This window comes from Orcinus orca, chromosome 11 (genome assembly GCF_937001465.1).
Source record: "Orcinus orca chromosome 11, mOrcOrc1.1, whole genome shotgun sequence".
Taxonomy (NCBI): domain Eukaryota; kingdom Metazoa; phylum Chordata; class Mammalia; order Artiodactyla; family Delphinidae; genus Orcinus; species Orcinus orca.
Window position 1 is genome coordinate 22,555,854 of NC_064569.1, and position 18,257 is coordinate 22,574,110.

The following is an 18,257-nucleotide window of genomic DNA, read 5'->3' on the forward strand; positions in this document are numbered from 1 at the left end:
AACAACATCCACTGTGGATCCCCACACAGGTCAAAGATAAAGCTCAATTTTGCCGCAGAGTAATAGGCCGGGCCCTTGGTTGCTCAGAAGATTCCAGTATCTCTGTGGTTCCCAGTGCCTCTCCTTCCCTCTGTTTCTAATCGCAGCCATAATCACTCTTCTAGGACCATCCCTGCTAATCACTTCCATTCCTGTCAGTCTACCGTCCCCTCTGTCCCTCAGGGATTCTGTCCCACAGGGTCCTGGGGACCAGACCACCCTCCAGTGACAATTTATTATAGTTAGTTGAGTGCACAAAGGAAAAGGTTTCTTTCTGTTTAAGGCTGGGTACCACCTCTGATCTCTGCTAGTTACTACAAGTTATGTTTCGCATGGACCCTTTATTATGGCTTTTCATATGAGCTTCCTAGAACCTGTCTCACCCTTTTCTACCTTCTTTCCTATTTCCTTTTACTATTATTTTTCTCACTACAGTACTTAAATACTCTTAACAATTCAATTCTCTGCTCTGCAGCTAACACTTGCCTATCAGACTGAAATGAAGGTGCCTCTTCTCACACACAGCTGCCAGTAATATATATTGGTTGAACCTTTAGGAAAGTAATTTGGGAATATTTTTCTAAATCCTTAAAAATCAGTATATCATATTACTAGGAGTTCCACTTCTAGGGAAGTATTCTAAGTAAGTAATACACTGAATGCACTGAAATGCACTGAAAATTCCTAAACAAATATATTCATTACTATATTGTTTACAGCAGTGAGAAATTAGAAATAATTGTCAACGATAGGAAAAGAGTAAAACAAACATCAATTTACAAATAGAAAGAAATATACCATTGCCCCTGCAGTGCTGAAGAAATGGCTCTCACGAAGCTAAGTGTCAAGATGCTTCTGCAGATGAAGCTAGCTGGGAAGGAGCAAGAATTGACAGAGAAAAACGATGGCTTTCTCCAAAACATCGATGTGGCTGAAGGTGCAATGCAGAAGTAAGTCAGGGCTGAGCTCCCAGGGGCAGTTTCTGGGGTCCTGTCTGGAGACTTCCTCAGCCTGGTAGGACCGCATGACGAGATTTCCAGGTTCAGGGTTGGGGTTGACATTCTTCTCTATAATGCTTCTAATTTTGACCTCACGAATATCTAGTGTGGTAGGTCCTGTGGGATAGTCAAGGGACCTATGGTCATAAATTAGGCAGATATCAGTTGAATAGGAATGGTCAAGATGCTCGTCTCAATTTGTGAAAAAACGTTGATTGTTTTGTTCCTTCATCATCTTCACCTGCTAAAGATATAAACCATTTAACATGGTTTCTAGAGTAGAGGAAACACACATTCATATAAATATTTGTTAAGTATTTATGCATTTGTTAATACATGATAAAAATGTATACTAATACAAACCAATGGTTAACAACCTTTTTAAATTGGAAGAACTTTTCTAAAGGAAAAGATTTTCCAGAACCCCTCATATGTCAAAAAAGCTACTATGATATCAAGGATGTTTTTAAATCCATTTATAATTTATTAATAACAGTAGCATATACATTTGGAAACATTCAGCAGTATTTATTGAATCTATAGAAATCTATATACTTTCCAGGACCACTGTCTATCAGGGTAGGTATAGAATGTCCCCCAACTCAGGGTTCAAGACCCACAGATAGGAAACCACTGCCTTAGGCCTCCATCACAAGTATATTGCAATTCATTTAAAAGTATACTTGAGTGTGTGAGTGTGTGTGTGCACAGCTATACACATATATGCAGCCCAGCAAAATAACAATAGTCCAATAGGGAATGGGCAAGGGATTATCATAGCAAAGGAAGTACAAATGAGTTTTATACGTACGGGCAAAGATGCTCAACCTTACTCATAAAAAGAGATTAAAACTATAGTGAGATACCAGTTTAAACATACGAGATTGGCGAAGATCAAAAACTTTTCTAACACATGGTTTTAGAAAAGGAGTTGGAAAACAGGCGGTCTCATCATTTTTGCTGAAAGTGTAAATGGATTTAACCTCTTCAAAGCATAATTTGGTAAAATCTATCAAAAATTTAAAATATACGTATCTATTGACCCAGCAATTCTATTTTTAGTGTTATCCAATGGAGACTCTTGTACATATGCACACAGATATGTAGGGATGTTCACTGCAGCATTGTTTGCAGTAGCATTTGATTAGAAACAGTGTACATAAACATTAATAAAGAACTGATTAGCAAATTATGATGTAGCCTCATGATAGAATACCATATAACAATTTTTAAAAAGAGGCAGCTCTATAGGTATTAATATGAAATGGACTCCAAGATAATATCCTCTCATTTGTATTTAAAAAGGCATGTATATATTTATATAAACATAGCTGCTTATTTATGCATAGAATCTCTGTGGAAGAATAAAGAAGAAACTAGTAAATGTTGGGAGGAGGACGTCTTGGGTCTAGAAATCATGATGGTAGCACAGACTTACTCCTTTCCTTTGAAGCATATGACACTTTTTTAACTCTACTTTTTAAAGAAGCATATTTATTTATTATTTGTTTATTTTACACACGCATTTGCATATACACACAAAGAGCTGCAATGGTTTCAGAATTCAGAATCTCACTTTGAATCATTTATTGATTCAGTCAACAAATATTTATCCAGCCTCTCTATTCCTATCTCGTGTAATGCACTACACTAGACATTATTCACACAGAATGAAATCAGTACAAGAGTACCAGGTGCTCTTTGGGGCCGGAAAGATCCAGTGTTCTCCCTCTAGAGAAGTTTAGGGCAGGCCTAAGCTATAGACCGAAGACATAATAACAGTATCTTTTCCAGTTGTGTGCCTTACAGTTTGCTAAGGGAATTTACCAAAATGGACCACATCTTGGACAGATCAGATGATGAGGACATTTTCTCTGAAAACTCTCAAACTGACTTCCTTCATGATTTGGAGACTAAAAAATGGGTAAGGGACAGACTTAAATGTCACAGTGGGTGAAGAGAGGAACTTCATATTTCATATCTCAAAGCAGCAAGGATATTATCACAAGGTTTCCTCATAATAGGTGTGAGATGTTCAGGGCTTAAAATCAAGATGGAGGCATTCTCTCCTCTGAAGCCTGCTGTTATTACACAAGGGACTTACTAGTATTCCCATACAAAGAATTGTGCATTACCTTATTTTTGTCCTTGGGATTTGTGAAATAACTGTGACATTTTTTACCTCAGAGCAAATTACTGTATGTAGAATTGCCCCCTGATTGCAGATTGTCTTCCAATAGATGCATTAGAGAGATCCATTTACTCATTTTTAAATGAAGTATGGCTGAGTTAGAATATTATATTAATTTCAGATGTACAGTATAGTGATTTAGTATTTTTACAGATTATACTGCATTAAAAGTTATTATAAGATATTGGCTATAATTCCCTGTGCTATACAATATATCCTTGTTGCTTATCTATTTTATACATAGTAGTTTGTATCTCTTGATCCCTTACCCCTAATTTGTACCTCCCCCTTTTAGTTAATCTCTAGTTTGTTTTCTACATCTGTGAGTCCCTTTTTGTTTTGCTATATACATTTGTTTGTATTGTTTATTAAATTCCACATGTGACATCATACAGTATTTGCCTTTCTCTCTCTGGCTTATTTCACTAAACATAATATTCTGTAGATCCATTCATGTTGCTTTAGATGGCAGAGTTTCATTCTTTTTACAGCTGAGTAGTACTCCATTGTGTGTGTGTGTATATATATATATATATATATATATATATATATATATATATATACAACATCTTCTTTATCCATTCATGCTCATGGACACTTAGGTTGCTTCCATATCTTAGCTATTATAAATAGTGCTGCTATGAATATTGAGGTGCATGTATCTTTTTGAATTAGTGTTTTCATTTTTTCTGGATATATACCCAGGAGTGGAATTGCTGGATTGTATGATAGTTCTATTTTTAGTTTTTTGAGGAACCTCCATGCTGTTTTTCATAGTGGCTGCACTAATTTACATTCTTACCAACTATGTACAAGGGTTCCCTTTTCTCCATATCCTCACCAACATTTGTTATTTGTAGACTTTTTGATAATAGCCATTCTGACAGTTGTGAGGTGATATCTCATTGTTGTTTTGATTTGCATTTCTCTAATAATTTAGCAATGTTGTGTATCTTTTCATGTTCCTATTGGCCATCTGTATGTCTTCTTTGGAAAATGTCTATTCAGGTCTTATGCCCATTTTTGGATTGGGTTGTTTGTTTGTTTTGATATTGAGTTGCTTATATATTTTGGATATTAATCCTTTATCGATCATATCATTTGCAAATATTTTCTTCCATTCCGTAGGTTGTTCTTTCGTTTTGTTGATGATTTCCTTTCCTGTGCAAAAACTTTTAAGTTTAATTAGGTCCCATTTGTTTATTTTTGCTTTTATTTCTTCTGCCTTAGGAGACATATCCAAAAAAATATATTGCTACAATTTATGTCAAAGAGTGTTCTGCCTATGTTCTCTTTTATGGTTTCCATTCCTACATTTAGGTCTTTAAACTATTTTGAATTTATTTTTGTATATGGTGTGAGGGAATGTTCTAATATCATTGCTTTACATGTAGCTGTCCAATTTTCCCAGCACCACTTACTGAAGAGACTGTTTTTTCTCCATTGTATATTCCTGCCTCCTTTGTCATAGATTAATTGACCATAGATGTGTGGGTTTATTTCTGGGTTCTCTATTCTGTTCCATTGAGCTGTGTGTCTGTTTTTGCGCCAGTACCATGCTGTTTTGATTACTGTAGCTTTGTAGTACAGTCTGAAATCTGGGAGGGTGATACCTCCAGCTTTGTTCTTTTTTTCTCAGGATTGCTTTGGCAATTCAGGTTCTTTTGTGGTTCCATATAAATTTTAGGATTATTTGTTTTCGTTATGTGGAAAATGTCCTGGGTATTTTAAATAATAGAGATTGCATTAAATCTGTAGATTGCTTTGAGTAGTATGACCGTTTTAAAAATATTAATTCTTCCAATCCAAGAACATGGAATATCTTTCTATTTCCTTATATCATCTTCAATTTCTTTCATTAATTTTTTTAGCTAAGTTTATTCCTAGGTGTTTTATTCTTCTTAGCTAAGTTTATTCCTAGGTGTTTTATTCTTCTTGATGCCGTTTAAAATGGGATGTTTTTACTTTCACAAAAAATATGGAACATTTCACGAATTTGAATGTCACCCTTGTGCAGGGGCCATGCTAACCCTTATATTGTTCCAATTTTAGTATACATGCTGCTGAAGTGAGCACCCATTTACTCTTAATTCAGTCTGAACCTCTCTCAGTCTGAAATTCAGTCACCCAGCTGACATGGAATGGAGAAATTTGGACCAAATGCCTGAGATTGTCCTGGAGAGGGTTTACGCTTTCATTTAGTCGAAAGCAAATGCATGGCCAAGACCCCTTTTATTATTGATGAGCAGATCTCCCCATAGATTCCCCAGGCTATTGGCTATAGAGGAAGGTGATTTCAACCAGTCAGAAAAACATACAGAAATGATGGAGTGGGTATTTCCTCTTCCTAGGCTTATCCAGCCCCCTATGGAAGCTCAGGATTCATCTCTTTGTCTACTGCTCTTTTGAATACATTTTGGATACAAGGATGGCTAACTCTACAATCCATAGAAGGAAAGGTCCTCAAAGAATATCCCAAACTGGACTTTACCTTCAAGGACTCTGCAGTAAGGAAAAAAGAAACAAGAGAAATAGAAGGGGGCTTCCCTGGTGGCGCAGTGGTTGGGAGTCCGCCTGCCGATGTATGGGACACGGGCTCATGCCCCGGTCCGTGAGGATCCCACATGCCGCGGAGCGGCTGGGCCCGTGAGCCATGGCCGCTGAGCCTGCACGTCAGGAGCCTGTGCTCCGCAACGGGAGAGGCCGCAGCTGTGAGAAGCCCGCGTACCGCAAAAAAGGGAAAAGAAAAAAAAAAAGAAATAGAAGGGGATAGAAGGTGTGAAGGAATGGAGTTAGACGTGTGGAGTATAGATAATAATAAGACAAAAAGTGGAAAGAGACAGACAGATACTTGTTATTAAAAAAAAAGAATAATAGGAACTGAATTAGAAGAGTAGTCTTAGGATGGGAAAAGAAAATAGGGAAATTGAGGTGATCGTAAGGATGACCTTAGGGAACACATGAATTGAAGGTGTAACTCTATAAATAGTGTCATCTGATTCTTTGCAGGGGCCTTGTCTCTGGACTCCAGGTAAGGGCTGCTACCATTAGACCTACATTTCCAGGACGACTTCCCTGTACTTGTGGTTCAGTGAACCCTGCTGAATCCTGTTAGTCAGTGAATGGTGATATCATCACTTGTTGGCCTAGGACAGAATAAGTCTAATTAGATAATAAAATTATTCACTCTGGAAGAGTTTATCAGATAGTCCACACTCTCAGGGTATAAGGCATTGTTATAGACTATTTCTTACAAACTTCCAATCAGGGCATAACGGTTTAACAAAATATTTTTTAAAATTTATGATTGTATTTCTTTATGTCTGTTTGTATGGAAAATTCTACAATTACATACAAATAAATCATAGGCAATCACATAATTAACAAATAATTATTAAAAAATTTGGCTATCTGCTAACAAAAGGACAAATATATGACTTCTTGAGGAAGACACCTTATTCTCTTATTCTCTGAAAACAAACCAGGAGGTCTCTACTTTGTATAATCTTATCTTCGTCTTTTATAAGAGAAAGCTTTAAAGGACAGGTCCAGAAAATGGACAAAGAATTAAGAGGAGTAAAGAAAAAATTGTTGGGTTAATTAACAAAATAGGCTTTTTAACCAGACTGCCAAAGCTGCCATGTCTACCCATCAAAGCCCCCTAAAATACTTAGAAATGAATACTTTGCTCTGGTTTCACATTGCTAATCCCTGGCACTGCTACATACAGTGTCGATTTTGGATGCCAGGTCAGTGAACAGACTTTCCTATTTCCTGCTTTTGTTTGCATCTCTCACAAGCAGAATGTATTTGCCTGTTTCTGAAGCCTATGTATTCTAAAAGCACTTACTGAGGATCCCCTAGGTGCTAGGATACATATATATAAAATCCTTTCCCCTCAGTGAGCTCACACGCTAGGAGGGACTCAGACAAGAACGTGGCTGTGTAAGATCCATCTTAGAAGGAGCAGATGAGCTATGAAGTACACGGGAGGGAGGGCTGTACAGGGAGAAGACTGGGGATGTGACAACTGAGGTTTGAAGGATGAGCTGGATGGAAGAAAAGCGTTTCAGAAAGAAGGAACAGCACATGTAAAGATAATGAAGCCAAAGAGAAACTGTGTTGTGAGAGAGGAAGGGTGCAGGAAAAGGCATGACAGGCAGGCAGGACACTGAGGTAGGGATAGAGCAGGATGCAGACGGGAAGCCAGGACATCAACAGGAGTCAAGAACTGAGGAGGACTCAAAGTAGGGCCCTGTCTGGGATGCCATGAGCAGTGATGCTGGGGGGATGGGAAAAAAGTACACCGATTTAAATGACAGGTATTATTAGTGGATATGCACAAAGTGGATACAACGTAGGTAATGAAGAGGGAAAAGAATGTCTCCCGTGGCAATTCAAGAACTTCTTTCAGGTTTCTGGCAGAGGCATCTGGATGGATAGGGAGACCATTTGCAAGGGTGGGGAACCTGAACAAGGTAGAGGGGAAATATGATGAGCTCCATTTTTTACTTTCTGAGTTTGTGGTGCCTAGGAAACATCCAAATGGAGACATGTGAGCTCTTCAAAGAGCTGCATGTAAATGGAAAAGAATGCCCTTAGACTGTGTATTTCGTGCAAGTACACGTTTAGTCTGTTATTTAAAAAACACACACATTGCTTTATGTGTTCGGTCCTGCAGATTTTAAAAACTCTTTTTGTTTCTACTTCCTGCCTTTTGACTCTTTTGCAGTATATTAACCATTACCATGAAATGACCGATAAAGATAAGAAATATCACCATCAATTATTGGACATAGAACTCTAGAGATGATCTGGCCCAATTTTCTTACTACAGGCCAGGAAGCTGAGCTTTACAGTGGTTAAGTGACTTGTTCAACATCCACAGCAGTAGGACAGGTCTTAGACCTCTGGTCCTCTGATTTCCAGTGTGGTGTCTTTCTCTACATCACAGCGTTTCTGCTGCTTTTGAATATACTGGTCAAAGATATGGCGGAAAGAAATTGAAATGATGGATGCTTTTTATTCATGAAGAGGTAGCTAAGAGATAGTGGAGTCACGTAATACTTGGAAAATCTAGCCTTGGTTTCTTCATCTGTAAATGTGATAATAAACCTACATCACTGGTGAGGTGACACCAGGTTGTGAGAGTGCCAACGGTAGGGACTAGGTATTCTTTAACCTGAACCCAAGTCCTAAATACAATTCCATGGTTTTGGAATGAGAAAACCTAGTTCAAGTTCTAGTCCATATACTTACCAGCCATGTCGATTGGTTTCCTGTGGCAGCTATGACAAATTAGCCTTGGTGGTTTAAAACCACACACACACAGGGTTTCCCTGGTGGCGCAGTGGTTGAGAGTCCGCCTGCTGATGCAGGGGACGCGGGTTCGTGCCCCGGTCCGGGAAGATCCCACATGCCGCAGAGCGGCTGGGCCCGTGAGCCATAGCCGCTGAGCCTGCGCGTCCAGAGCCTGTGCTCCTCAACGGGAGAGGCCACAACAGTGAGAGGCCCGCGTACCGCAAAAAAAAAAAAAAACACACACACACAAAAATGTATTCTCTCATAGCTCTGGAGGCCAGAATTCCAAAATCAAGGGGTCAGCGAGCCCACGCTCCCTCTGAAGGCTCCTGGGGAGGATCTTTCCTTGCCTCTTCCAGGTTTTGCTGGCTCCAGACATTCCTTAGTTTGTAGCTGCATAAACTCCAGTCTGCCTCCGTCTTCACAAGAGCTTCTCCATGTTGTTTCCTCTTGTTTCTCATTAGGACACTTGTCATTGGATTTAGGACACCCACCCAGGTAATCCAAGATAATCTCATCTCAAGTTTATTAACTTAATTACCTCAGCAAAAACCCCTCCCTTTTTCTTTTTTTTTCCAAATAATGTCACATTGTCAGGGCCTAGTATTAGGACATGGACATATCATTTTGGGGTCATCACTTAACTCACTAACCCATATGACCTTGACCAAATCACTAAATAGGAATGGCCCAGGGGATTTCAGTACCTACCTTTATCCACCTCAGGGCTATCACGAGAATTAAAAGAAATGATGTACATGAAGGCAATTTGTAGAGGTATGTGAATGTTATTCCTATTGACTTGGTCAGTGATGTACACAGATATTTCAATAAGAAACTGATCTGTTCTCTCTACTCTCCATGTCCCTGCCCCAGCCTTCCTGTGTCACAGAGCAGGAGGGCATGTCAGCCTACCTCACAGATGCATCAGAAGACTCCAGCCTCAGAGGGGGCTATGTGCTTGCCCCCAGAGAAGGGGGGCCACCACCTCTTGTGATAACCCTTTTGTTCTGCTTTGCTTTCTTCATGATCTTTATCAGGATATGTTGGAGCTGGAGGCTGGGCATGACCAGGACCTGCAGAGTGAACAAGCTGAGCAAGAAAGAGATCACGTTCAACAGGAAGATCCCCAGGCATCCACATCTTTGCAGTTTTCAAAGGAGAACATCCCTGAATAGTAAGCCCTGGAGCGTGCAAGAAGGAACATTTAAGAATGTTTTGTAGTGCTTCCTGGTGGCGCAGTGGTTGAGAGTCCGCCTGCCGATGCAGGGGACACGGGTTCGTGCCCCGGTCCGGGAAGATCCCACATGCCGCGGAGCGGCTGGGACCGTGAGCCGTGGCTGCTTGGCCTGCGCATCCGGAGCCTGTGCTCCATGACGGGAGAGGCCACAACAGTGAGAGGCCCGCGTACCAAAAAAAAAAAAAAGAAAAAAATCAAGTGATTCAGTAGTATCAAGAAATAGATCTGAATCCATCCATACCTGAAGTGTTCATTGAAAGAAAGGGCAAACTAGAAGGACACATTCTAAACCAAAAGAGAAACAAACCAAAGAAAAACAAAATAAAAGAAAAAACCAAAAATTAAAATAAAATAGAAAGAATGAATAAATCAAAGGAGGAAAGGTAAGAAAGAAAAAAGAAAACTTAGCTGATTATATTAAAGTGATGGGACTATAGTTTTTTCATTTCTGTAATTTAGAAAAAAACGATTTTTCTCTTTTAAAAATTAATGTTAGGACTTCCCTGGTGGTCCAGTGGCTAAGACTCTGTACTCCCAATGCAGGGGGCCTGGGTTTGATCCCTGGTCAGGGAACTAGATCCCGCATGCGGCAACTAAGACCTGGCACAGCCAAATAAAAATTTTTTTTTAAAAATTAATGTTAAAATGTGTTTCTTTGAGAATGTTCCAGCTTAGCATTTCTGAAGATGATTAATTTTGGAATTTAGAAAGACAGTATTTATTTACTAGATATGTTTTGGTAGTGAGTCATTTTTCTTTTCATAAGAAAGAACAAATCTAGATTTAGCGCTCCCTGAGGACAGAACATCTCTGCTTCACCTTGGCAGCCATCACAGTCTCCTCATAATAGAGTATTTTAGGAACATTGGCTCTTTAATAAATGTGTGAAGTAGAAGCAATGATTTGTGTAACTGCCAAGAGATAGCCAGTGGCAATAATGCCAAGAAACTTGGCTCAGGTTCATGGAATCCACTGAGTTGGGTCACAACATAGATCCATAGCTAGCTTTAACTGTGCTCTAGATTTGCTCTTCTGAAACCTGTTATAGAAGGTAATTATCTCCAAGCAACTGGATTATCTGTGACATTTCTTTTGTTCTTTGTGTTCTTCTGGATTTTCCAGATCTTCTACCCCAATCATGTATTGCATTTATAATTAGAAAATAATAATGCAAGGACTTCAAAGCAAATAAATAAAATACAAAAAGGGCATGTCTGGTGCTGGGATAAAACTGTTGATAGAGCTGAATTCCACTTGTCACATGGTATTTTGTACCCTGAGGAAAATCTAACTGCCTGAGCCTTTATTTCCTCCCAAATAGGCATCCTATACCTCCCAAGTGAGGTAGAGATGACAATAACTACTAGAGTGTGAGAAGAGTATTTCAAAGAAAAGAGCCTCACAGTAACTCAGGGATTCATTGTTTCATGGCTTTAGAATCTTAGAATTCCAGTGCCAGCCCTAGGATGGACTTCGGTCCATCTACTCCAAGTTCCTTCTTTTGCAGATGTCAACAGAGTTTAAGAGAAATTCAGTTACTTACTTGAATTTATAGAGCTACATGGGTGGAGGAACCAGGAGTCACATCAGTGTGGTTTTCTTCTGAACGTTCTTTTTTTTTTTTTTTAACATTTTTATTGGGGTATAATTGCTTTACAATGGTGTGTTAGTTTCTGCTTTATAACAAAGTGAATCAGTTATACATATACATATGTTCCCATATCTCTTCCCTCTTGCGTCTCCCTCCCTCCCAACCTCCCTATCCCACCCCTCTAGGCATTCTTTTATTTATTTGTTTGTTTGTTTACTTATCTATCAATTGATTGATGTATAGCTGATATATAATATTATATTAGTTTCAGGTGTACAATATAGTGATTCAATACTTTTATAGATTATACTGCATTAAAATTTATTACAAAATAATGACTATATTTCCCTGTAATATACAATATATCCTTGTTGCTTATTCATTTTATACATAATAGTTTGTGTCTCTTAACCTCTATCCCTATCTTGCCCTTCCCCCCTTCCCTCTCCCCACTGGTAACCACTAATTTGTTCTCTATATCCTTCAGAATGTTCTTAACACAGATGTTTTTCTTTCCTTCTAAGAAATGTGCACTGAGGATTTTCATCATGTTTATGTCCTCACCTTCACTGGACTTTCATGTTACATACTATTTTTTGATGCTACGTTTATTTTTGAAAAGGTGCTCCCTACAATGCTTGGGTACCGCAGAATGTGGGAACTGCGGGAGATTATTGCCCCTTTCTTGAATTTGGAAGTGGAAGACTTGTTACCCTCCTAAAGATACTGTTACCCTACTGACTTTCTTCCTAATAAAATTCTGGCTGTTCTTATATTACAGTGGTAAACTTATTTTTTAAAAAACACTATAGGGTGTTTTGCAAAGGACATTGTAGTTATGTGGAAATTGGTTGATAACAGAAAAAATGAAAACCATTTATCTTTATCCTCATGACTCACAATGACATCTTGAATCTTTGCATGCATTTTTTTAAAAAAAATTATTTATTTTATTTATTTATTTTTGGCTGCGTTGGGTCTTCGCTGCCGCACGCAGGCTTTCTCCAGTTGTGTCGACGGGCTTCTCATTGTGGTGGCTTCTCTTATTGTGGAGCGGGGGCTCTAGGCGCACAGGCTTCAGTAGTTGTGGTGCATGGGCTCAGTAGCTGTGGTTTGTGGGCCCCAGAGCGCAGGCTCAGTAGTTGTAGCGCCCGGGCTTAGCCGCTCTGCAGCATGTGGGATCCTCCCGGACCAGGGTTCGAACCCGTGCCCCCTGCACTGGCAGGCGGACTCCCAACCGCTGCACCACCAGGGAAGTCCCTGCATGCATTTTTAAAAACATTTCCTTCAAACCACTAGCCTCTCTTCTCCCCCACCCCCAAGGACACTGAGACTATCAGACATTAGCTTTCATGGGTGGTTATTTCCCCCATTTTGACCTCTGATGTCTCAGAAAAGAAAGCACAAAATTCCTCCCCATTTTTAATTCAGTCAAATTGGGTCCATATTTTTTTTTTTTTTTTTTTTTTGCGGTACGCGGGCCTCTCACTGTTGTGGCCTCTCCCGTTGCGGAGCACAGGCTCCGGACGCGCAGGCCCAGCGGCCATGGCTCACGGGCCCAGCCGCTCCGCGGCATGTGGGATCTTCCCGGACCGGGGCACGAGCCCGTGTCCCCTGCATCGGCAGGCGGACTCCCAACCACTGCGCCACCAGGGAAGCCCTGGGTCCATAGTTTGAATGTTGTGGACATTTTTGGGTCTTGCTCCCTACCGTTCATTTCTCCTTTTGGTAACAGCATCCTGATTTTGCTTTGAAAGAACTTTCTTTTCTCAGTGGGCATAGTTATAGGTGGCTTTTCAGTCTTCCTATTGTTCTCTGTTCCTGTCTTCCTATTAACGAGAAGAAGGAATGTTCCCTGTCTTCCTATTAGCAAGAGTTGGGGATATGCTGAATCAGACATTCTCTAAGAATAAGAATTTTGAGAACAATCATACAAAGAAGGAAAATGATGGGAACTTCAATTTTGTGAACCAGCCTATGTCTTTTTCTGCTTAAGGTAGCCAGAGTTGGTTCTGTAGCGTATTTAAAGAGGAAGTCTAATTGATACAGTAGTTTTGAAAGCCAGACTGGAGCATTTTTATCCCTAGCTTTGTAGGTAATGGGGAAATAGTGAACATTATTTGCAATATGAAAAATAGTTATAATTGAACTGTGCAAGGTTAGTAGAACCATGAAGAATGAACTGGAGTAGGTGGGCAGATAGTTTGTGAGAGATCAGTTAAACGGCCATTCAGTGGTTCAGGTGAGCTAAAGAGGTGGGAATGGGGATAAAAAGGAGCTGATGGGTGAGGTAGATATTGTAAGGGCGGATGTTATGATATTTGCTTGGGTGATGGATGTGGGGTTGGAAGGATGCTGACAAAGGGAGGTGTGGAATGCAGTTCAGTTCTCACATTGAATAGGTCTTGAAGGATAGATACTATTTTCATGGAAGAGATTGAGGAAAAGGCATTTCAGAGAAAATAACAGCATGAGTAAAATTTGAGCCATGGACAGAAGGCAGAATCAAGAAATTTGGTTGAGCAAATTGCTCAACAAACCAGTTTGTATGTTCCTTTTTTTCTTTAATTAAAAAAAAAATTGGGGAATTCCCTGGCAGTCCAGTGATTAGGGCTCCGCACTTCCACTGCAGGGGGCAGGGGTTTGATCCCTGGTCGAGGAACTAAGATCCCACAACCTGCGTGGCGTGGCCAGAAAAAAAAAATTTATACAATTTTTAAAGGTTGCTTTCCATTTACAGTTACTACAAAATATTGGCTATATTCCCTGGGTTGTATAATACATCCCTGAGCCTATCTTACACCCAGTAGTTTGTGCCTCCCACTTTCCCACCCCCATAATGCCCTCCCCCACACACTTGTAACCACTAGTTTGTTCTCTATATGAGTCTGCTTCTTTTTTGCTATATTCACTAGTTTGTTGTATTTTTAATACTCTACACATAAGCGATATCATACAATTACTGATTTGTCTTTCTCTGTTTGACTTATTTCACTTAGCATAATGCCCTCCAAGTCCATCCATGTTGCTGTAAATGGCAAAATTTCATTTTTTTATGGCTGAGTAGTATTCCATTGTATAGATATATACCACATCTTCTTTATCCATTCATCTATTGATGGACACTTAGGTTGCTTCCGTATCTTGGCGATTGTAAATAATGCTTCTGTGAACACTGGGGTGCATGTATCTCTTTGAATTAGTGTTTTTTGGGGGTATATACCCAGGAGTGGAATTTCTGGGTCATGTGGTAGTTCTGCTTTTAGTTTCTTGAGAAACCTCCTCACTGTTTTCCACAGTGGCAGCACCAATTTACATTCCCACCAACAGTATAGTTTGTACATTCCTTTAAAACAAACACTCGACCTTGTTCATTTCGTGGTCATTCTGGTCCATCAACTGGATGCATCAGAATCACTTGGAGAGCTTTAAACAATAGAGATTTCCAACCCTGCCCCCAGATATTTAGATTCAGCAGAACTAATATGGGGCCCGGAACTTTATTTTTAAAAATCTCTCCAGCTGAATCTAATACAGATCCCAAATTTGGGAACCATGCCATGGTACACCTTATGACAATGCTGTGCACACAGTAATTACTCAGTAAATACATGTTGAAGTAAATTAAATTAGGTGCTCTTATCTTTGTGGCCTCCCTATCACCTCATTTAGTGTTACATTCAATATTTGTTCAAAAATTTTCATCATAGCCATTTTCCCAGTGTCCCCACATCTTCTCACACCCTTGAAATAACCATCAGGTCCTTTACTATCTTTTTGTTTTAACCTTCCAGGAATCACCAGGCCCTTCCAATTCTTCTACAGAAAATGTTCTCAGATCAGCCCCTGTTCTTTGCAGTTACAATGTTTCCATTCTGATAGGTCTTAACATACAAATGGATTATTGCTGAGAAAAGCCAGCCTATTGTTTCCACTTCCATAAACTGCTATTATTCACCAAGCTTAGAAAAGAATAGACTCCAAATGCCACTTTTGTCCTGATAGTCTACAGCCAGCAAGCTACAGCGGTAGCCAGATGTATGAAATACGCTTGTGAGTGACTCTAAACCTGGGATATCTACCAGGATTCCACAAAGAGACTTTTAATTATACATTTACCTTAGCATCACCTCCAGAAATTCTGAATCTTTAGATCTAGGGTGAATCTCTAATATTTTCTATTTTAATCATTTCCCCTAGCATTTCGTGGGGCTCAAAGTTTAAGAACTACCATGCTATGCTACGGGCAAAAGTTACCTGGAATTACAGTTCGGCTGAGATCTCATACAAGGTTAAACAAGAGGCTAGGAAATTTGCGGGGCAGGCAGGGGGAGTCGGGATATGGGGGGAGGGAATTTCCAGGACACACGGAAAGGAAAAAAGCCAAAAGCTCTGGGAACAATGCGTAATGTATTTGAAAGGTCTTGTGATAGTGAGAGAATATGCTGACAGATTAAAAAAAGTCACAGACTTGTTTACAGATAAAAAGACTGTTCAGGCCAATTTGTAGACAGAACCTGGCGTATGTTTTTTATAACCTTTCAGTAAATGATCATTGCTGGATACAGTATCAGCTGATTTATTTGTAAAACCAAAAATAGAAACATTGAGTTTAAGTAGCTCAAATAAAGCTAAAAGTCTTGCAAGAATCATATGACACTAGTGATGAAGTAAGATAGGGGAACTAGATTATTTTGAAGAATAAATTAATATTTTACTAACTTCCAAGATACACTTTATTAGGATTTTCACTAAGAGGGAATCATTTTCCCTGGGGGATGAATACCCTTAAAGTGGAAATGGTGCTATTTCACATCAATTTATTTTCAATTTGTCAGCATCTCAAGCTGGAAAGCAGGATGTCACAATGTTCTCTACTGAGAGAGGGAAACACTTTGTAAAGTACCGTAATATTAAGATGATATAAATGTCTACGTGTGGTAATTCAGTTCACTGCTTTGGTTGGTTTTATTTCAGATCTTTAAAATGCTGTATTCAACTGAGTCAACTGCTATGCTCAAGATCACTTACAAAAAAATGTTGTAATCACTTTACAACATGGTCTTGATTTGGGGCTGGGGGGAAAGAAAATGAGGGGTCACAGAATCTCCACTTGTCATGTTTTTTTGAGTGAAGACAGCTATGCTGTAGTGGAAAAAGCTTTAAACTTGGGTTCAAGGTTGAGTTACAGTCATGACCTGCTGTCAACTGTATGCCAGTCTCCACCTTTCCCACACCCTCACAGCCCCACCCCAAACGGGATCCAAGCTGTTCCCCAGCTGCCCAGAGCGCGGGCTGCCGAGAGCTCACAGCTAGGATCTTCCCTTGCAATTACCTTTGGTCAAAGACACCTGCTTCACCTAAAGTTCCTCTCCTTTCTTGCATCCAGTGACTGATCCAGGCCAGGGTACATTTCCGAAGGGCCATCCCAGACTCAGAGCTCCCCATAGGATCGGTTAAAGTGTAACCGTACAGCAGTTCGATTTCTCCCTCTCTCCAGTCCTGTTCCCACCATCCCCTTGAAATGTGATGATCTTGAGAGTATTCTCCAATAAACCTAAACTCAGATCTTCATTTCAAGGTCCACTTCAGGGAAACTTGACTGAAGATACCTGTGGAAATGAAGACTGACCAAATGAGGGCAAACAAAGGCTATTTATTCAGAGCTTCCTAAAGAAAGCAAGGGAGTCAACTGCCAACACGTGTGTTTCAACAGAGACTCAGGAAGGCAGAGGAGTGGGAAAGCTTTATATTGGAAAAAGAGGAAGGCTTCAGGTGTCCCCTAACTCAGCGGTCCCCAACCTTTTTGGCACCAGGGACCGGTTTCATGGAAGACAATTTTTCCATGGACCGGCAGGTGGGGGATGGTTTCGGGATGATTCAAGCGCATTACATTTATTGTGCACTTTATTTCTATTATTATTACATTGTAACATATAATGAAATAATTATACAACTCACCATCATGCAGAATCAGTGGGAGCCCTGAGCTTGTTTTCACTTGCCCCTCACTGATACGGTTTTGATATGAGTCTGCAAGCAATTGATTTATTGTGGTCTCTGTGCAGTCAGACCTCTCTGCTAATGATAATCTGTATTTGCAGCCACTCCCCAGCGCTAGCATCACCGCCTCAGCTGCTCCTCAGATCATCAGGCTTTAGATTCTCATAAGGAGGGTGTAACCTAGATCCCTCGCACGCGCAGTTCACAGTAGGGTTCTTCCCCTTGAGAATCTAATGCCGCAGCTGATCTGACAGGCGGTGGAGATAGGTGGTAATGCGAGCGATGGGGAGTGGCTGTAAATACAGATGAAGCTTCGCTCGCTAGGCCGCCACTCACCTCCTGCTATGTGCCCTGGTTCCTAACAGGACATGGACTGGTACTGGTCTGTGGCCCGGGGGTTGGGGACCCTCGCCCTAACTGAAGGCTGTTGGCCTGAGGAAGATGCAGGTGGGCTGACCAGAAGCAGGGCATCCTATAATGGCTAGGGGTGCATGTTTGACTTTCTCTGGTTGGTCCTAAAAAGGGGGACAAAAATTAGGGAAGCTGTCAGTTATTAACCACATCTTTGTTTACACATGTATAAATTGAGGAAAATAATATCTGCCTCATGAGATAGTTGGATTAAAGGACCTGAGTTGTTTTTTTTTTTTTTTTTGGCTGCTTTGGGTCTTCGTTGCTGCATGGGGGCTTTCTCTAGTTGCGGCGAGCGGGGGCTACTCTTCGTTGCACTGCGCGGGCTTCTCATTGCGGTGGCTTCTCTTGTTGTGGAGCACGGGCTCTAGTAGCACAGGCTTCAGTAGTTGTGGCATGTGGGCTCAGTAGTTGTGGCTTGCGGACTCTAGAACACAGGCTCAGCAGTTGTGGCGCACGGTCTTAGTTGCTCCACGGCATGTG

At 40.4% G+C, this 18,257-nt stretch overlaps 1 protein-coding gene and 1 non-coding gene across 2 annotated transcripts; one reads left to right on the forward strand and one right to left on the reverse strand.

Annotated features, from left to right (window-relative positions):
- The first annotated feature begins 861 nt into the window (after positions 1-861).
- Positions 862-12,133, forward strand: SMCO2 (single-pass membrane protein with coiled-coil domains 2). The gene is made up of 3 exons (XM_049694235.1): positions 862-989; positions 2,847-2,961; positions 9,570-12,133. The coding sequence occupies exons 1-3, from the start codon at positions 862-864 to the stop codon at positions 9,705-9,707; spliced, it is 381 nt and encodes a 126-aa protein (XP_049550192.1). The 3' UTR covers positions 9,708-12,133.
- LOC117201743 (U6 spliceosomal RNA) lies at positions 5,201-5,304 on the reverse strand. Its single transcript, XR_004483833.1, has one exon. It is a non-coding gene; the product is annotated as a U6 spliceosomal RNA (small nuclear RNA).
- Positions 12,134-18,257: the final 6,124 nt, after the last annotated feature.

Coding starts and splice junctions, on each gene's coding strand:
- SMCO2 (XM_049694235.1), top strand. CDS start 862: ATGGCTCTCACGAAGCTAAGTGTCAAGATGCTTCTGCAGATGAAGCTA. Junction 990..2,846: donor GCTGAAGGTGCAATGCAGAA/GTAAGTCAGGGC, acceptor TGTGCCTTACAG/TTTGCTAAGGGAATTTACCA. Junction 2,962..9,569: donor ATTTGGAGACTAAAAAATGG/GTAAGGGACAGA, acceptor GATCTTTATCAG/GATATGTTGGAGCTGGAGGC.